This window comes from Peromyscus leucopus, chromosome 3 (assembly GCF_004664715.2).
Source record: "Peromyscus leucopus breed LL Stock chromosome 3, UCI_PerLeu_2.1, whole genome shotgun sequence".
In the NCBI taxonomy this organism is placed as follows: domain Eukaryota; kingdom Metazoa; phylum Chordata; class Mammalia; order Rodentia; family Cricetidae; genus Peromyscus; species Peromyscus leucopus.
In genome coordinates, this window is record NC_051065.1 from 39,078,325 (window position 1) to 39,095,103 (window position 16,779).

The 16,779-nt window shown below is 38.7% G+C and overlaps 1 protein-coding gene across 3 annotated transcripts in view; it reads right to left on the reverse strand.

Annotated features, from left to right (window-relative positions):
* Positions 1-16,779, reverse strand: part of Reln (reelin) — a 457,868-nt gene that overhangs the window by 133,877 nt on the left and 307,212 nt on the right. For all 3 annotated transcript variants that reach the window (XM_028890934.2, XM_037203573.1, XM_028890933.2), the window contains exons 14-19: positions 14,807-15,015; positions 13,962-14,090; positions 13,040-13,149; positions 8,475-8,541; positions 3,607-3,840; positions 2,829-2,990 (exon numbers count right to left, since the gene is read on the reverse strand). In XM_028890934.2, the coding sequence (XP_028746767.1) occupies positions 2,829-2,990; positions 3,607-3,840; positions 8,475-8,541; positions 13,040-13,149; positions 13,962-14,090; positions 14,807-15,015 (911 nt within the window). The remainder of the gene's footprint in view (positions 1-2,828; positions 2,991-3,606; positions 3,841-8,474; positions 8,542-13,039; positions 13,150-13,961; positions 14,091-14,806; positions 15,016-16,779) is intronic.

A 16,779-nucleotide genomic window follows, 5' to 3' on the forward strand; every position in this document is an offset into this window, starting at 1 on the left:
AGACCTGGAAACCTTGGTTCTTGATCCTTGGTCTTCTACTTCACATCACATCTGCCAAGAGGGTGGGGGATTTTAATGACGTCATGGCTCTTTACATATTAGAGCAGCTGGTTGGAATAGCTATGGAAACTTGGATTAAAATATTACTCAGTGAGAATACAGAGACTTAAGTTAAACTTTTGCTTCAATTGCTCATCTGTGGGTGGTGGTGTATCATTTTTCTTTCTTTTTGGCCTGTGTGTGTGTTTGTATATGTGTGCAGATGAATGCACAGGCGTGTAGAAGCCAGAAGTTCACGTTGGGTGACCTGCTTGATTGATCAGTTCTCATTGTATTTGTTGAGGCAGTCTCTAGCTGAACCTGGAGATGAGTTCTGCTGGTCTCACTAGCCAGCATGACTCAGATAATCTAAGCTTTGCCTTGCAAGCACTGGAGCTGCACTCACTTGCCATACTTGACCAGCCTTGATGTGGGTTCTGGGGAGTCAACCTTGTATCCACTGAGCCACCTCCCCCAGGCTTCGTGAATTTGTTTTTTGAGACAAGGTTTCTCTGTGTAGTTTTGGCTATCCTTTGTAGACCAGGCTGGCCCTAAACTCAGAGGTCTGCCTGACTCTGCCTCCCAAGAGCCAGGATTAAAGGTATGTACTATCACTGCCTGGCCATGAAATTATTTTTTTAAAGTCTGATAATTATGTATTATAATTATATATTACAGAATTGGGTAACTTGAAATAAGGAATCAAACTCAATAAATAATCAAGGCATAAAAATTGGCCAAGATTTGATTTTTTAAGTAATTTTAGAATATACAAACACTTATAAGTAAGAAACAAGGTGAAACAAAATTAGGGTTTAACAGAATTATAATATTTTACACTAATAAAAGTACCAATTAGTTCACAAGATTTTATTTCAGATTAGACATATTATGAGCTTTCAGATTTTATACATAAACAGATAGTTCCTTTATTTTTGAATGAATCATAGTGGTGAGCCAGCTAGAAGCTCAGCATATGGCCCATTTTCATTTCTGAACAACTATGATGTTAAGAGATAATATAGAATGCAAAGCACCTTACAGGAAGCAATTTATACTGAATAAAATAGACTAAATGGCTAAAGGCATCAAGATATATTTAATTTTATGAAAAATTTTCATGGTTTGTATTATTTATTATGAAGAATATAATTTAGCACCTGGAATATATCAAATTCCACTTCTGCCATGTCAGCTTTTATTAATATTTGTGAGGGAGAGAGAGAGGGAAAGGAGTCTTGCGGTTAGATTTTCGTATGTAGAAAACGAGTGTTTTGCTGGCACTGCCACATTCTTCTGAAAAAGAAAACCTTTCGTCTGATCTCAATTTCTCAGATATACACATTCCTAATACTGAAGAACCGCTTTGATTCTGTTTAGAAGAAGAATGTTGCTCCCATTTGGTGGGCAAATTAAACACACCTTTGCACATTGAATATGTCATTATTTTTCATGTCAACAAAGATTAATGAAATTTCATTATATAGATGATTATTGAATTTTGAAGCTGTCCATCCTTTTCAGAAAAAAGCTGGTCATTAGGTCAAATTCACTTAGGATGATGTTTTCTTCATGATTTTATCATGTTTCTTATTTAATTGATTGGTTCATATTAACTATGGAGAGTCCCTGGGACATTTTCATAGGACTTGTGTATCTCTGAGGGATGAAGAGACTTTAGCTGTACATTTTTACATGTATGAAGAAAGTATCCAACACAGCTGGGACATTTAAAATTTGTCAAAGTGTGTAACATTTCAGTTACAAACAGTGATTGATTGTCTCTGTTGCACACTACTTCACTGTATATACAAAGGTGTCATCTTATTTGCAAATGATTAAAATTGGGAGTGGCCCCTGGCAAAATTGTAAAACATGTCGCATGCATTATTGGTCCATGGTGCCAGGGCAAACTCTGAGGACCGAAGCCTGCCTCCTCATATCCCAGGAGAAAGGTACTTCCCAGAAAGGAAGCAGTGTGAGCGCTCTGTCCATGACTGTGGGTGAGACACAAGGTTCACCTCTGACCGTATGCATACTGACACCTTACTTTAAGGCTTCCCTTCCTTTCCTCTTTTGTTCTTTCTAGAGGATTTTCATGTCAAAGCTCATGTATATTCTAGCAGGGTGGAATGTCTCTGAAACATTTGTGGGTACCATTCTGTCAACACTGAAGGATGTTATATAGCCATAAAACATACAAAAGCAGAGAAATAAAAGTGGCTGAAGGAAATGATTATATTTATATCATTTACATTGTATTAATTATTATTATTAATTAACAATGTACATGTATTATATACATGCCATTGTCGGGGACTCAGCACATGCCAGAAAAATTTACTTGTGCTTACTACTTAATTTTAGTGTGTGAAAAACTTAAAACACAATTGGTTATCAGATTTAATGAATTATCATAATGTTTATGTGTAATTTATTATAACAAAATGTTATCAAATATTAACAGTATTTATAAATAAGCATCATATAAAAATATTTTTAATAGCTTATATTATATTAAGCATAGCACTACTGGTCATATTTCTTTCCTAAACACCAAAGTAGTTTCCTTAGATGCACATTTCAAAATATAAGAACATGTTTCTTTGAAGTATCGAAATCATTGGAACACATAGACTAAAAAATATGGTTTACCAATTGTTCATTATAACAGAAGAATATGCAGTCTTATACAATTTGGCCATCTGCAAAATTGTAAAACTGAATTGTGATTCATCCCAGGAAGGAAATACTACACTACCCATCTTTGTCAATGTATCCTGACATACCTGGGCTCGTGATAGCTGAGATATGAATAGTGCTCCAGAAGTTTCCATGTTATCCCATTGTCATAAGAATAATGCAGTAGAACTCCTTCCCCAGGCTGGTCAGGGGCCCTGCACGTGCTCAGAACAGACCTGCTCCCCAGCCGCAGTGTGAACTGGAGAAACCTAGACAGAAGTCATTCATAATTAGTCAGCACATTAACATTCTTATTGATAAACAGGTTTTGTTTTCAAAGAATTTCAAACACATTTCAATGAACTTCTCAAAAGTTGTAGGTTTATAGTCACTGTTTTATAAAATATAAGTATAAGTGACTATACTGTGAGATGTAAAAATAAGTGAAGAGGTTTGTATGTATTTTATATATACAGCTGTATCCATAAAATAAATCTATATTCTTGCCTATTTGTATACTATGTACTTGTGTACACACACTTAAAATGCCAATCATTCCTTTTCTGCATTATTTATCAGGCATTGGGGGAAGGGACAATGCAGAGTAAATCTAATCAGCCCCTGCAAGCTGTCAAATAAATAAACTACATGAATAATTAACCAGCCTTTGGCTTAAGAACACAGTTTTGATGTGAACATCTCATATTTTTTAAAAAACTGTCAGTCATTAGTAGCTCAAAGTCACTGGTGAATCTTCTAGTTTACTAAAAACTAGAGTAAATTAATTCTAAATAAACTAAGCATCCTTCTAGCCTATTTAAAGATGAGAAGATAAATCTACCTGGTAAAAGAAAAAAGCACAACTGAAAATCAATTCACACTCACCGAGACTGTGAGCTGTCCAGAAAGGATGTGATTAGCTGCCGCCTCCCATCTTTGTTGAAAACCAGGGCCTTACCACTGGCTAAGACACCACAACCAAAGCTGACTTCAGCACCACGGATAGAGTAAAAGTTATGGTAAGAGGAAAGCCTGGAGCTGCCAAAGCTTTCAGAAATAAACATTGGGAATGTCTGGGATGCCATCTCACAAGCTGGGCCAGAAAATCCTGGGTCACACCTGAAAGAAATGAACTGGAGGTGAGTCTTAAGCTGTGGGTCCTTCAGAGCTTGTTGAGCTTGACAGTCCATCCTTTGGACGTTCATGAGCTTGTTGGTGTGTCTGGGTGCCAGAGACCAGGGATTGAGTGAACAGTAAACAAGCCTCACTGGTCTTTGGAGAATACTAAATCTGAAAATTTGATAGGGGCCAATTGACTGTACATATTCTAGGAGAATTTAATCTCTGAAGGGCCCTACTGTAACAAGCTACAATTAAAACAATTCAGCATTTACTTCTGACCAGTGTTAGCACTTATCTAAAATGAGCCCAAATCTGCACACATTGACAACTTAAAATCCTTGTAAGCACATATGATTTTATTCATAATGCTCATAAACTTTATGAAACAACATAAAACACTTCTTATAAAATATCTAGAATGGGTTTCCTCCAAGAACAAAGGTAAATGTAACATTGTGAAATGAATTATTTTACATATTTTGAGGCTTTGAAAACAAGTATTTCCTTAAGCATCTCATACCTAGTCTGGCATTATAAAGGGAAACTGCACACCTCTGACCTAGATGCAAGTCCTCAGTAGAACTGCTGCTTCTCAATGGCTCCCAATTTAGTAGTGGTTCAAGAAAGAGCAACTTGTCTCTCTAATGCCTGACTGCCCAGTGAGAATGAGCTGTGTTTATGCCAGGTGGCCTGCTGGGGGGCACAAAGGTCCTTGCACTCACAGAGAAGCAGCAAGGAAAACCAGGAATGTTAAACACACAGGGTCCTTTTCTCAATGGAGGAGATACAATACCTGTTTTCTTGCCTAGAAGGCTGGGGAGGGGGGTGGATTTTGTTAACGACCTGGTGACCTTCTTGCTATCTGCTCACCCACCTTTTGCTATAGAGGCAGACCTCACCCACATTCCCCAAAATGATTATCCCAGACTCTTCCCCCCTAGACCATTACCCATCCTTAGTGGAGATGTCACACGTACTTTATGGCTTGTTGACCTCTATGCTATAGTCAGAGACCACACTAGATTCTAGGCCTTTTAGCTATAGAACCCACCCTCATGGTCACACATACTTTATACAAGAGTTTCTACATAGTCACACCTTATGCATTATTGTGCACCTGAAATTGGATTGTTTGTTGCCTGGAAACATTTTTCCAAATTGTACTCTGGTTTAAAGATGCTGACAATGAATTCCCTGGCATTAGACTCCCTGAAGTCTGATCCATGTTGACAAAGTTTATCTGCACCGGGTTTTCATTCTCATCTTTTTACGGGGTTTGCTTCCCTGTGTGACACCTGCAGGGACCCCCTCATCTGCTGTACCCTCTCCATCTTCTAGCAATAAGTAAACTTCTTTATCATAGCTGAATTATTATTTGAATGTAGGAAACTTTTTGTATACTTTAGTTAGCTTTAGTATAGTTTTGACTTATAAAATGAAATCAGTGTCTTTGGTGAAGGTGCATTTTTACTAAAGCCTTTAAACTTCCTGACATCTGAAACAACCTTCCCACACAGTAGTGTCCTAATTTGTAGATGTTATGGCTCAACTCAGAGAATGCTCTCTGGCAGTGTTTCTGAAATCAAGGCCTACAATGGCCTTCTACAAGGTCTACAGAATGTGAGATCAAGTGGAAATAAAAAGCCAAATTTGATGTACATTGTATTTTCTGGTGTTGCAAGTATACCATTTTTGTCAGGTAACAAAGAAGCTCAGCCCTAAAATGCTGAGCACTAATACAGCATGAAGTTCAAGGGTTTTCTTGGCAACACAAACAGCTTTAGGGAAAAATGAAGGACAGAAAATGTCTATCTACTGCTCATGTTAATGAGCCTCAGCTTCTACACATGTTATTTCATGGATACATTCATCCTCTGAGTCACCAAGCAATTTCCAAACAGACTAGAAAACATCAGCTAAGTTGGACGCACAAGAAGTGTAAGTGTGATTTACCATGGCAAGCAATTGGAATTTGTTTCCCAATAAGTCTAGCAGAGTGCATCTCAGGGTAAATATACCTTTGTGCATCTTAACTATGTTCTCTTCCAACTGGATTGGGACAAAGGGGTGGCCATTTAGATGCAGAGCACATTGGAGTCTCTTCCCATAAAATAGTTCTGAAAGTCTACTTTTAAAAAGATTGTCTAACTGGGACAGAATCCCAACAGAGACTCCATTTGTGCTTAAAGACAATCAGCAGATTCTTTGCTATCCAACAATCACACTGGCAGCTTAGGAGTGACAGGAACTATCAGACTCCTAACATGACCACTATTGGTTCATCTACCTACCTCCAAACGTGGCCACATATCCACTCTGTATGTCAGAAAAAACCTTCCACTGTTGAGATACACGGGTAATACTCCTGAAGTGAACCATAGTCCCTTCTCACTAGGGTCTGCAACAGGGTTGGGCTCCCTAGGTAAGTGAACCTCAGTTTAGAAATTCAGCCTCAAGGTGAACAAAAGCCAGAAAGTGTTGTGGGGAAGAAAATAATGATAATGATGATTAGAGCTAAGTGGGGAAGCCCCCAGTTCAAGATTTGCTTCCAAAGAATACACTGAATATAAATTTCTTTTCTGTGTAATTTTTGTTCCAACTCAATAAACCGTATATTCACAGAAAAAGAGGCAGTAGTTAAATTTAGCCTACCCACAGAAGAACTAAGGTAATCACTATTATATAAAATATCACCAGAATATGGAGAAAATCAATTTTCCAATTGTCAAACTACTCAGTAAAACTTGAGAAAGAGAAGATGTTTATTCCTGATAATTTTTGATGTAAAAAAAGTTTCTAAAAGCATAGACCTGCAATTTAAATTTCTCTTGTGTTAATTTCTCATGTGAAATGCATTAAAAAAAAGATGACCTCATTATAGATAATAGAAAAAAAACAGCAATTTGAGGAAAACAGCCGGTGTTTTAAAGAGTTAATGAGCAACTCGGAGGCAGGAGTGTATCTCAAAAGTTAGGGTGGCTCCCTTGGCAAAGCGTGCGCTTCACAAGCACAAGAACCCGAGTGTGGTCCCAGCACCCACATGAAAACTGGGCATCATGGTGCTCATTTTAAATCCTAGTCTTTGGGAGGCAGAGACAGGAGGATCCCCATATACATGGGGCTTGCATGTGTAGCCTAGCTGGGAAGCCTCAAACCCAAGGACAGGGGAGGAAGAGGGAGAGAGACAGAGATAGAGAGAGACAGAGATAGAGACAAACACACACAGACAGACACAGAGTCAGACAGACAAAGACAAACAGACAGATATACACACAGACAGAAACAGAGAGAGAGAGAGAGAGAGAGAGAGAGAGAGAGAGACAGACCTGGTTTTGAAAATGAAGGTGAATGGTCCCTAAGGAATGACACCCCAATATGTCCTCTGACTTCTACACACATGCGTGCAAACATACACAGAGTTGAAAACTCACACACCTCTGGGTGCACACAAGACTCTTCCAATAAAAAACATTGGATGTTCATATTTAGTTTTAAAGTATAAATAGAAAATTTTCAATTCCTCACATACTTCACAAAATATTTAATTGTACAGAGTGATCTCTTTATTAATTGAATCCAATAAAATACAGCTTTAGAAATTAACCTGACACATTAATCCTAGTGTTTACAATTGTCTCATAATTTCTATACATGCAGGTTCAAAGTTCTCTTGTAAATTGTCTATTCATTAATTAGTTAAATAATTAATTATTTTTGAGGTGTTGAGAACTTATCTCTATGACAAAGATGGCCTGTGGCTTCAGGAATTTACAAAAGATCTAGAATTAAATATTAATACAGAAATGACATAATAAATGTGACTGTTCTTGGGATTAATATAACACAACTCACTGGTGGCAACTGGATATTACCCTATTAGTATATTACTTAATATTTCATAGTCAGCACCATTGTTCTGTAAAATGCACAGAAAAGCTAACAATCCAGCTATGAGGGATTTGGATTTGTTACAAATTTACATGAGGGATACTACAGCTTTTACAACTTAGCCCAATATAAATTTATCAACCAATTTTACAAATTTACATAATTTAAATTGTAACTTTAATTTAAGTTACATTTAAATCTCATTTTGAGGACTGGGGAGATGGACCAGTGGGTAAGGGGGCTTGTTGTATGAGCATGAGGACCCGAGTCCAGTTGCTGGAGCACATGTAGGAGCCAGGTGTGGTCCATGCATGACTACAATCCAGGGGATGTGGAAGGCAGAGACAGAAGGCCCCGGGGCTTGCTGGCTGCTAGCCTAGTCCTAGGTTCAGTGAGAGACCCCATCTCAAAGGAATGAGACAGACAAGACAGTAATAGAATGAGGACACTCTATATCTTCTCCTGTTTTTGCATATACTCCCTTGCTCAACACATGCACATACACCTTACATATACATCATCCTCACATACACATATCACACCACACACACACACACACACACACACACACACACACACACACTGATTCCACATCGAGTAACCTGATTTTAGTTTTTAAAGAATAACTCAAATTCTAAAAAAGAATATTAAATACACTTAAATGGCTTATGGCCTCAATATATGTATATATACATAATGTGTATATATAAAGGGACAACCAAACATAATTTTTAAATGCTTACTTGCAACCATGTCGAGTGCATTGTCCTCTGCCAGAACAGAATTTGAGACACGATGGACCTATATAAACTATAGGGAGAAAGAAGTCATGTAAAAGGTGTTGACATAATTACCAATATAATTTTAGAAAGCAATGACCATGAAACACGGCCTGTTGTGTGTATCTGAGGCGACATGCAGGGAGCCAGGAGGCAGTGTGAACACTTAGTCACAATATGCTGGATCTGTTTTAATTTCCATAAATAATTCTTCGAAGATTTTAATGCTTGTACTCACAGGAACAGGGCTGTGTAATTTATATTCCTTACTGCAATGTCTTCTGCCCCAACAATTACAGACAGATTGCTAGTGCTTGTGCTTTGGATGTCCTGTAATGTGTATCTCCTTCGGGGAGAAATAAAAGATCTATTTGATGCATCACAAAGAGGAGAGACCACAACTATAATTTCTATTCTTACCTGAGAGAAAATATACAATATCATAGATGAGCATTATATATTTCTAAATATTAGTTCTTCTTCCCTGGAAATATGGAACAACATTAAGAATCTATTGTTCCAAAAAAAAAAAAAAAAAAAAAAGCCGGGTGGTGGTGGCGTACACCTTTAGTCCCAGCACTCGGGAGGCAGAGGCAGGTGGATCTCTGTGAGTTCGAGGCCAGCCTGGTCTCCAAAGCGAGTTCCAGGAAAGGCTCAAAGCTACACAGAGAAACCCTGTCTCGAAAAACCAAAAAAAAAAAAAAAAAAAGAATCTATTGTTGAGCTGGGTGGTGGTGGGACACGCCTTTAATCCCAGCACTCGGGAGGCAGAGCTAGACAGATCTCTGTAAGTTGGAGGCCAGCCTGGTCTACAGAGCAAGATCCAGGACAGACACCAAGACTACAAGAGAAACCCTGTCTCAAAAAACAAAAACAAAACAGACAAACAAAAAAGAATCTGTTGTTGAGCAAAGCTTTCTCCATAATGTATAGTCTCCCCACTAAATGCTGAATTGACTGACAATGTGATAGTAGACTCAAAATCTAATCTTCTGCATAGTGAAAAGGCCTACAAGGTTGTATCTGAGGTAGTAAGACTTTAATACAAATAAAGATATAAGAATTTTATACTGAGCATAATCAATAACCAATAGTATAATGGGAGAAAACCAATTAGGAGCAGAGATGCAGTGGTTGCTAAGGGTTTACAGTACTCAGTTTTAGGCATGAAAAATTATCACATTCTTTTCTGTCCTATAGTCACATCAAAATACTCCAACAATTTACTTTAAAATAAATTTTGCTGTGGCCTCAACTCCCAGGAGCATATAATCCCTGTACCCAATTAGTATGTGCAGAAAAATCTAAGGAGTTGCAATGCAAACATCTCTTGCTGAAGGAAACTGCCTACTTAGAAGTGATTAGATAGCACACTGGTTAAAAGTGTTGGCTGTAGGTATCAGCTAATCATGGGTTTACATTCTAGTTTTGCCGGGAAAACTTTGGGTGAATGATTTATCCTGACTAAGCCTCACTGTCTCCATTCTATAAAGTGGGATGATGACCTTTCTCAGAGAAAAGAGTAGCTGTGCCATGTTCAGGAAGTGTTGCATCATGCGGCTGTAATCACCATAGCCACCACTGCTCTCCTGCCCTGTCTTCCAGAAGGCTCCACTATCTACCATGTGCTGAGGGACAGAACAGGCAGTTACTCCGGATGCTGCCTGGGGCCTCAACACCACATCATAGATTGAAAAGCCTTCATTGAAACAAAATCATCAATAGCATAAGGCTTTCAAAGACAGTAAAATTACACTCAATTATCATCCTCTCCTGACTTCATTATTTCATCAACATAGAGAAGTAAAAAAAGACAAAAACAGCCTACCCTAGGATTTTCCATTTTGTCAATATTTTCAGGATTATTTCTGAAGTGCTCAATGAAATTGTGAAATTGTGCTAATGTTTTTCTCCATGTATCTCCTTTGACACAATTCTCCACATTTTCTCTAGATTTCCTTGATGTAATTCTAGGGTTTGATAGTTAAATGGGAGAGATGGCAGGGGTGTTCTTTCTGGGAGACATGTGGGTCCTCTTCCTATCCTGTGAACACTCTGGGGCCGGAGCCTGTTCTTGGAGAGGTTCATACATGGCGGAACTGAAGGGAATCTTTCCTCACTGTGTCTCCGCCACGCACCATGTGCACTTTCCCATGAGACTCAGACATGGTGCTGGGTGGTCAGCAGTGGTCAGTAAACACTCCCTGACCCAAACCATGCTGGGATTGCTTGTTCTTTAGGAAACTGGGGCCACTTGCACATAGGCACACATATGTTTCATTATACTCTTAATTTCCTCATAGTTGCCCTTCACTTTATTACTAGTTTTTCAACTTCTTTTGTGATTATTAAAAGTAATAAAGATTCATTATAGAACTCTTAAATAGAATGACACTAGGAAAAATCTATTCATATCCTAGTGCCCAGTAGGCACGTACCCTGGAGCCCATTAGCAGCTGTGGTAATTAAAATACTATGCAAATATTCTACCAGTGGAGAAACTTTATTTTAACAAATTAAACCTCAGATAGTTTAGTTTATATACTAGGTTTAATATCATGGGCTTATATAGATCACATAGACTTCATGTTGGCATATGGGTAAGCTATCTTGCCTGGGAGTTATCTTCAATTTAAGAACCTTATGCAATTAGTTTCTCAGAGTTTAAATTATTCAAAGAAAGAAAGAGAACACTAGTTTCATGGAAAATCAGCATTAAACTATGGTTTTATAAAATAGGAGAAAGCAAGTCAGGGGGTATGTTAAATTGCCTAAGCACTGACATTCTGCCTTCCTTCTATTCCTTTGTGTCTTCCTCTCCAGGTCCCTTCTTCTTCCTTGTAGTATAAACTTTTACTCAAATTTATATGTCCTACAAATCTATCTAGAAGTTAAGACAAAATAAGCAAGCAAACACTATTGGTGTTTAATAACAATGTAAAAGCCATGTAACTTAATGGCTTAAAATATTGCCTCTTAACTGCACACATACATGTACACTGTAGCACAGTGATACTGGCTTTTAAATTGTGTGGAAATGATCGACAGTCCAGTCAACAGTTTTTTGGTTTTTTTTTTTTTGGTTTTTTTTTTTTTAAGAATAGAGTCTTTATTTTCTCAAGAGACAGCACCAAATAAATCTTTCTCCTTCCACCAATTTTTCTCTCCTAGTTATCAGCTGAGAGGTCCCTAGTAGGAAACATAGATCCTAGTAATGTCAGATCACTTCAGTGGATGGTAGGTGAGCTTGTTTCCTGGTCAAAGCTTCATCCAATTTTCTTCTCATGATTAATGCTTTTCATATACAATGCATCCTATAGCGTTTTTTCTTTATTTTATGTGCCTAGCCCTATGTTTGTGTTCATGTGCATGATTACATGTATTATTTTAGTGTTCACATTGTTCGGTGTACATATATATATATGTATAGCTTAATTTACTTTATCATCACATGGCTGCTCAGATTCTGCTCCTGTAGTGTTTGTGCTGTCCCTGGTACTTTATGATAGAAGTCTAAGGCAGAGGACAGATCCATGAAGGGATGTGTGTAGTCTTAAAGGATCCACGAGGATCAAGATTGAGAAGGTTTGTGAACCATTTTAAGTTGTCTGGCTTATTCCTTTCTTATATTCAAAAAGTATGCTCGTCTGTGTTCGAAAATTGTTTGTTGGTCCACAGATGTGGTTCCGTTCATGGAGTACCTACCTAGCATGAATGAAACCCTGGGTTTGATCCCTGACACTATGTAAGTTTGTTGTGGTGGTTCATGCCTGAAATTTCAGGACTCATAAGGTAAAGGCTCATGGATCTGAAGTTCCAAGTTTTTTAGTGTTTTATCTTCTAGTGAAAAACTTGGTTGAGAAATTATAGTAAAGAAATTTATGCTCTCAGTGCATTTATATTATGCTGAAGAAGTGAAATTATATAAATTTGTTCTTATCTATTTAGATATTAGACATAGGTGGCAACGAATATGATGTTTCTATCAAGGTAGATATTTTGAGAGATTATTTTCTCCAGTCAACAGTTTTTATGGATATCCAAATATTTCTTTCATGCCATTTTATGAAAACAGGGTAGGTTTCTCGAGTATCTTAGAGACAATGTTCACCTCTCTGTGTAATGTCTGGAACCAGAAGATAAGCGACCCAGATGTTATGGAAGTTATTAAGAAGAATGGGTCTTATTTTAATACATGCAGCATGGTACTTATGCTAATTTTGCATAAAATTCAAGAAAATGTTAGGCTATCCTTTGTCATCAACTGTGAATTTGAATTTTAGGGATTTAAGCATTTTAAAATTACGTATGTTGAAACATTTCAGCATCTAATATTGCTGACTACACAGCCTATTTTTTCTGATTGTGCATCCGCGGGCTTCTAACGGAATGCAAAGGAGGAAGGGAAGAAAGGCTGGTTAATGAATCGCAAGACCATGACTTAGAAATGGGATGTGTGCGCTGACTGACAAAAGCCCAGGAAGAGTCTACATCAATGGCCTGTGATTGTGACAGGCGCAGACACGAACCATTATCAATTGCCCACATGTTCCCGAGGATTACTCCTGTTTGTCTCCAGCGAATCCTGGTGTCTCGGGTGAGTGCCGCGTTGGGGAGGGGAATCGTGACTCGGTTCCACCTGCAAGAAATTTAGCTCAGCATCAGCCTTGCAGCTGTGTGCCCATCTTCTGAATTAACTTACACGCCTGTGAGTTTCCTGCTTCTGTGCGCGTGCACGAACACCACAATTAAGGAGGTATTTACCCTCACCTGTGCAGTCTGTGTCTTCATTTTGCCGGCCTCGTAAATATTTTACTGTGTAACGAGTGCTTATTCTGTAAGCTGGCAAAGTTTTACAGAGTCGTCTTTAATTTTATACTAGTCCACAAAAGGGTGTGTGGTGGACCTTAAATTACGTGGAAAGTGAAACTGACCACCATTACACATAGCAGAGTAAGATCTGACCCAGGTCTAACTTAAAAAGTTATCTTTCTTTTACTCATTTTAAGTCTGTATTTTGGCAATACAATATCTTTTAAAAAGCAATAACCATGAGGCATATAGTCCATAACACAAGTATCACACATAAAGGATAACTGATCTCATAAAGTGTGGTCATGCTAGGATTTAGCAAAAATATTTGTGCATTTATTTTCATAATACCACTCTTAAGAAGTCAGTTTGTTTAACTATTATATAAAATGCCTACTCTTCAAATTACTCACTGTTTTTTATTGCACAATATGGATTCAACCTTTTTTTTTTTTTCCGAGACAGGGTTTCTCTGTGTAGCTTTTCGCCTTTTCCTGGAACTCACTTGGTAGCCCAGGCTGGCCTCGAACTCACAGAGATCCACCTGGCTCTGCCTCCCGAGTGCTGGGATTAAAGGCGTGCGCCACCACGCCCGGCGAATTCAACCTTTTAATGGAACCTTGGAGCGTGTTTACTCACCCACTGTAGTTTTCAGAGGAGTAGACAGTGCTATGTGGGAGGTGGGGACCCGCACAGATCTCAGGCAAGCACTCAGTGTGGAGCAGCGTCCAGGAACGCCCATGGTTGGTGGAAAACTCCAAGCTGACACTAGTAATAGCAGAGAAACCACAACAAAAGGGGGATAAGGAGATCTCAAATGATTCTTTTTATTTCTAGCTAAATACCTTAAATAAGTCAACGAGTATGGGACTGTGCTGTGTCTCACTAGAGTCTGACCAGCCTTCAAAGGGCAAGTGGTTGGATTGCTGCCATAAAAGCTATATTTGAAGGACAACACACAGTGACCTGGGTTTGTGTTTTGAACTTGATAGATAGCAAGGCAATTACCATGTCTCACACACTGCCACTTCATCCTGTGCATGTGAGACCAGAAAAATTCTTACAGAGAATCTGAGCAACACTTACGCAAGTGAAACGGGGAAGTCATAGCCCTTGAAGTGCTAATTGACTTCCATACCTATTATTTGGGGTCACTAGCCACCAAGAGGTCGATCTTGTCTTCAGTTACCTTTTCTCTCTCGTCAGTCTGTTATAATGGGTGCTGCCACGGCATGTGCAAACACCCATGATACCTTATATCAAGCTCTCAGAATGAAGCTATTTTCACCAAAAAATCTACCCAGTCACATCCATCCTGTTTATTAATCGAATAACTTTTTTAGTGAGGAGGGAATCTATATTTTGTTAATACACATTGTATTAAAAACCCATACAGAAATCTACTGACAAATTCTCTCTAATTCATTGGCCAAGTGCACACATGCTCATTTCCCAATGGACCAGGACTAAAGTGTGCTTCCTACCTGTTTCCAGGCTGATGCGTTCCACACCCCAGATTAATAGAAAACTGTATCATGTGAGACATTGTAGAAGGCAGAACAGGAAGCACATGGAAGAAGTCTACAGCCCAGACATTCCGATTATGCCCTTGGTGGTTCTTTTGCCTGAGACAAAATTTGGTAGCAGGTGTCTGAATTTCAGGGTTGATGACGACAGAAAGCAAAGATGGAACCTTCCAGAAAAAGGAAACTCAAATTATTTACAATCCTTCCTGTTTAGTTGATGTGAATTCTTAGATTCTATGTAGCAATCACTGAATACATAACTGTAATTCATTGAGCTTTAGGCAATGACTGTTGTGCTATATTTGTTTTTCATGTGGAAGATTCTATCTTCAAGGGCAACTCATTTCAATCACTTAAAATTCCTCCTGTGTGAACAGTGGGGTTCCATGTGTGTGACTGATCAAGTATGCGTGTTACGATATTGTATGCGGGAGGTCCTGGTGGGTAGAGCCAAGGTGCCCCACGGCGGGTGAGAGACAGAGATGCCATGCAGACAGCCCTCAGTAAAGAGTTTTATTTGGTGGGAAATAGAGAGAGGCAGAAGGGCAAGGGGTGTGAACCTCGTGGGAAAAGCAGAGGAGGGGAGAGGAAAGGGCAGAGTTTTTCCTTTTACAGGCAGGGAGGCACCAAGGGGCGGGATCAGAATATTAACAATGTGTATCCACTTTGTCTACCTTAGCACAGCACTAAGGCAGTTGAATAATTATTTGACTTTATCGTTAGTGCCTTCTTTCTTTCTTTCTTCTTTCTTTCTTTCTTTCTTTCTTTCTTTCTTTCTTTCTTTCTTTCTTTCTTTCTTTCTTTCTTTCTTTCTTTTTTTGAGAAAGGGTTTCTCTGTGTAGCTTTGCGCCTTTTCCTGGAACTCACTCTGTAGTCCAGGCTGGCCTCGAACTCACAGAGATCCGCCTGGCTCTGCCTCCTGAGTGCTGGGATTAAATGTGTGCACCACCACCGTCCAGCTTTGTTAGTGCTTTCAAAAGCAGTTTTGTATAATATAAATATTTTTCTCAGCTAGGAACTTTGAAAATAAGACTCAAAACAGAAACAGCCATAGACAATAGATCAATATGTAATAATTTATGTCTATGTGTATGGCGTGAAGAATTCACAAGACCAGAGCAGGTAAAATCCACCAATAATTGCTAGAAAAGTAGTTCACAATGATACTCCAAGTGCAATCAGTTTACAATTGAATGTTGAACGTGAATATTTTTCTCTGATTGCTCCCTATGTTGTTTATGTGTTTATTTTGTGTGTATGTGTTTATATGGGTGAGTGTACAAATTTGTACATGAGGCCACAGTTCAAGTCAGGTGTCTTCCTCAACTATTGCTCCTCACTTTTTCCCCCTTGGGGACAACATCTCTCACTGAATCTGGAGTTTGCCAATTCAGCTAGACTGGCTGGCCAAGCTCCAGAGATCCTGTTTCCACCTCACCAGCATCTGGACTGCTGGTATGCATCAGTATGCCCAACTTTTCACTTGGGTTCTGGGGTCCGAACTTAGGTACTACTGCTTACAGAGCAAGTACTTTATCGATGGAGGCTTCTCCCTAGCCCTCAAATTCTGTAATGTACCCACAGTGCTATCAATGTGGAAAGAAAACTACTAATGAGTGTGGTGTGAGACCAGCACATATTGATATAATGAAAAAAATTCACACCCATGACAAGCATCTCACATAATTTTCAAGATGTTTGTAAATAACCAGAAATAACACCTGTCCTATATCCAGAGAGCAAAGGGAAAAGGGCAATCCTGTAGCTCTAATTAGCAAAGAAAAATGTAAGGGTAACAGTCATCTGAACTCCTGCGATGCCTTCTGTCTGGAGATTTCCAATGCGGGACTCTACTCATTATGTCTAAAAGCAAGGCTGTGAAGCCGCATAATTAGAGTCACTTTTACAGCTTTCTCAGGGACAGGAATAAC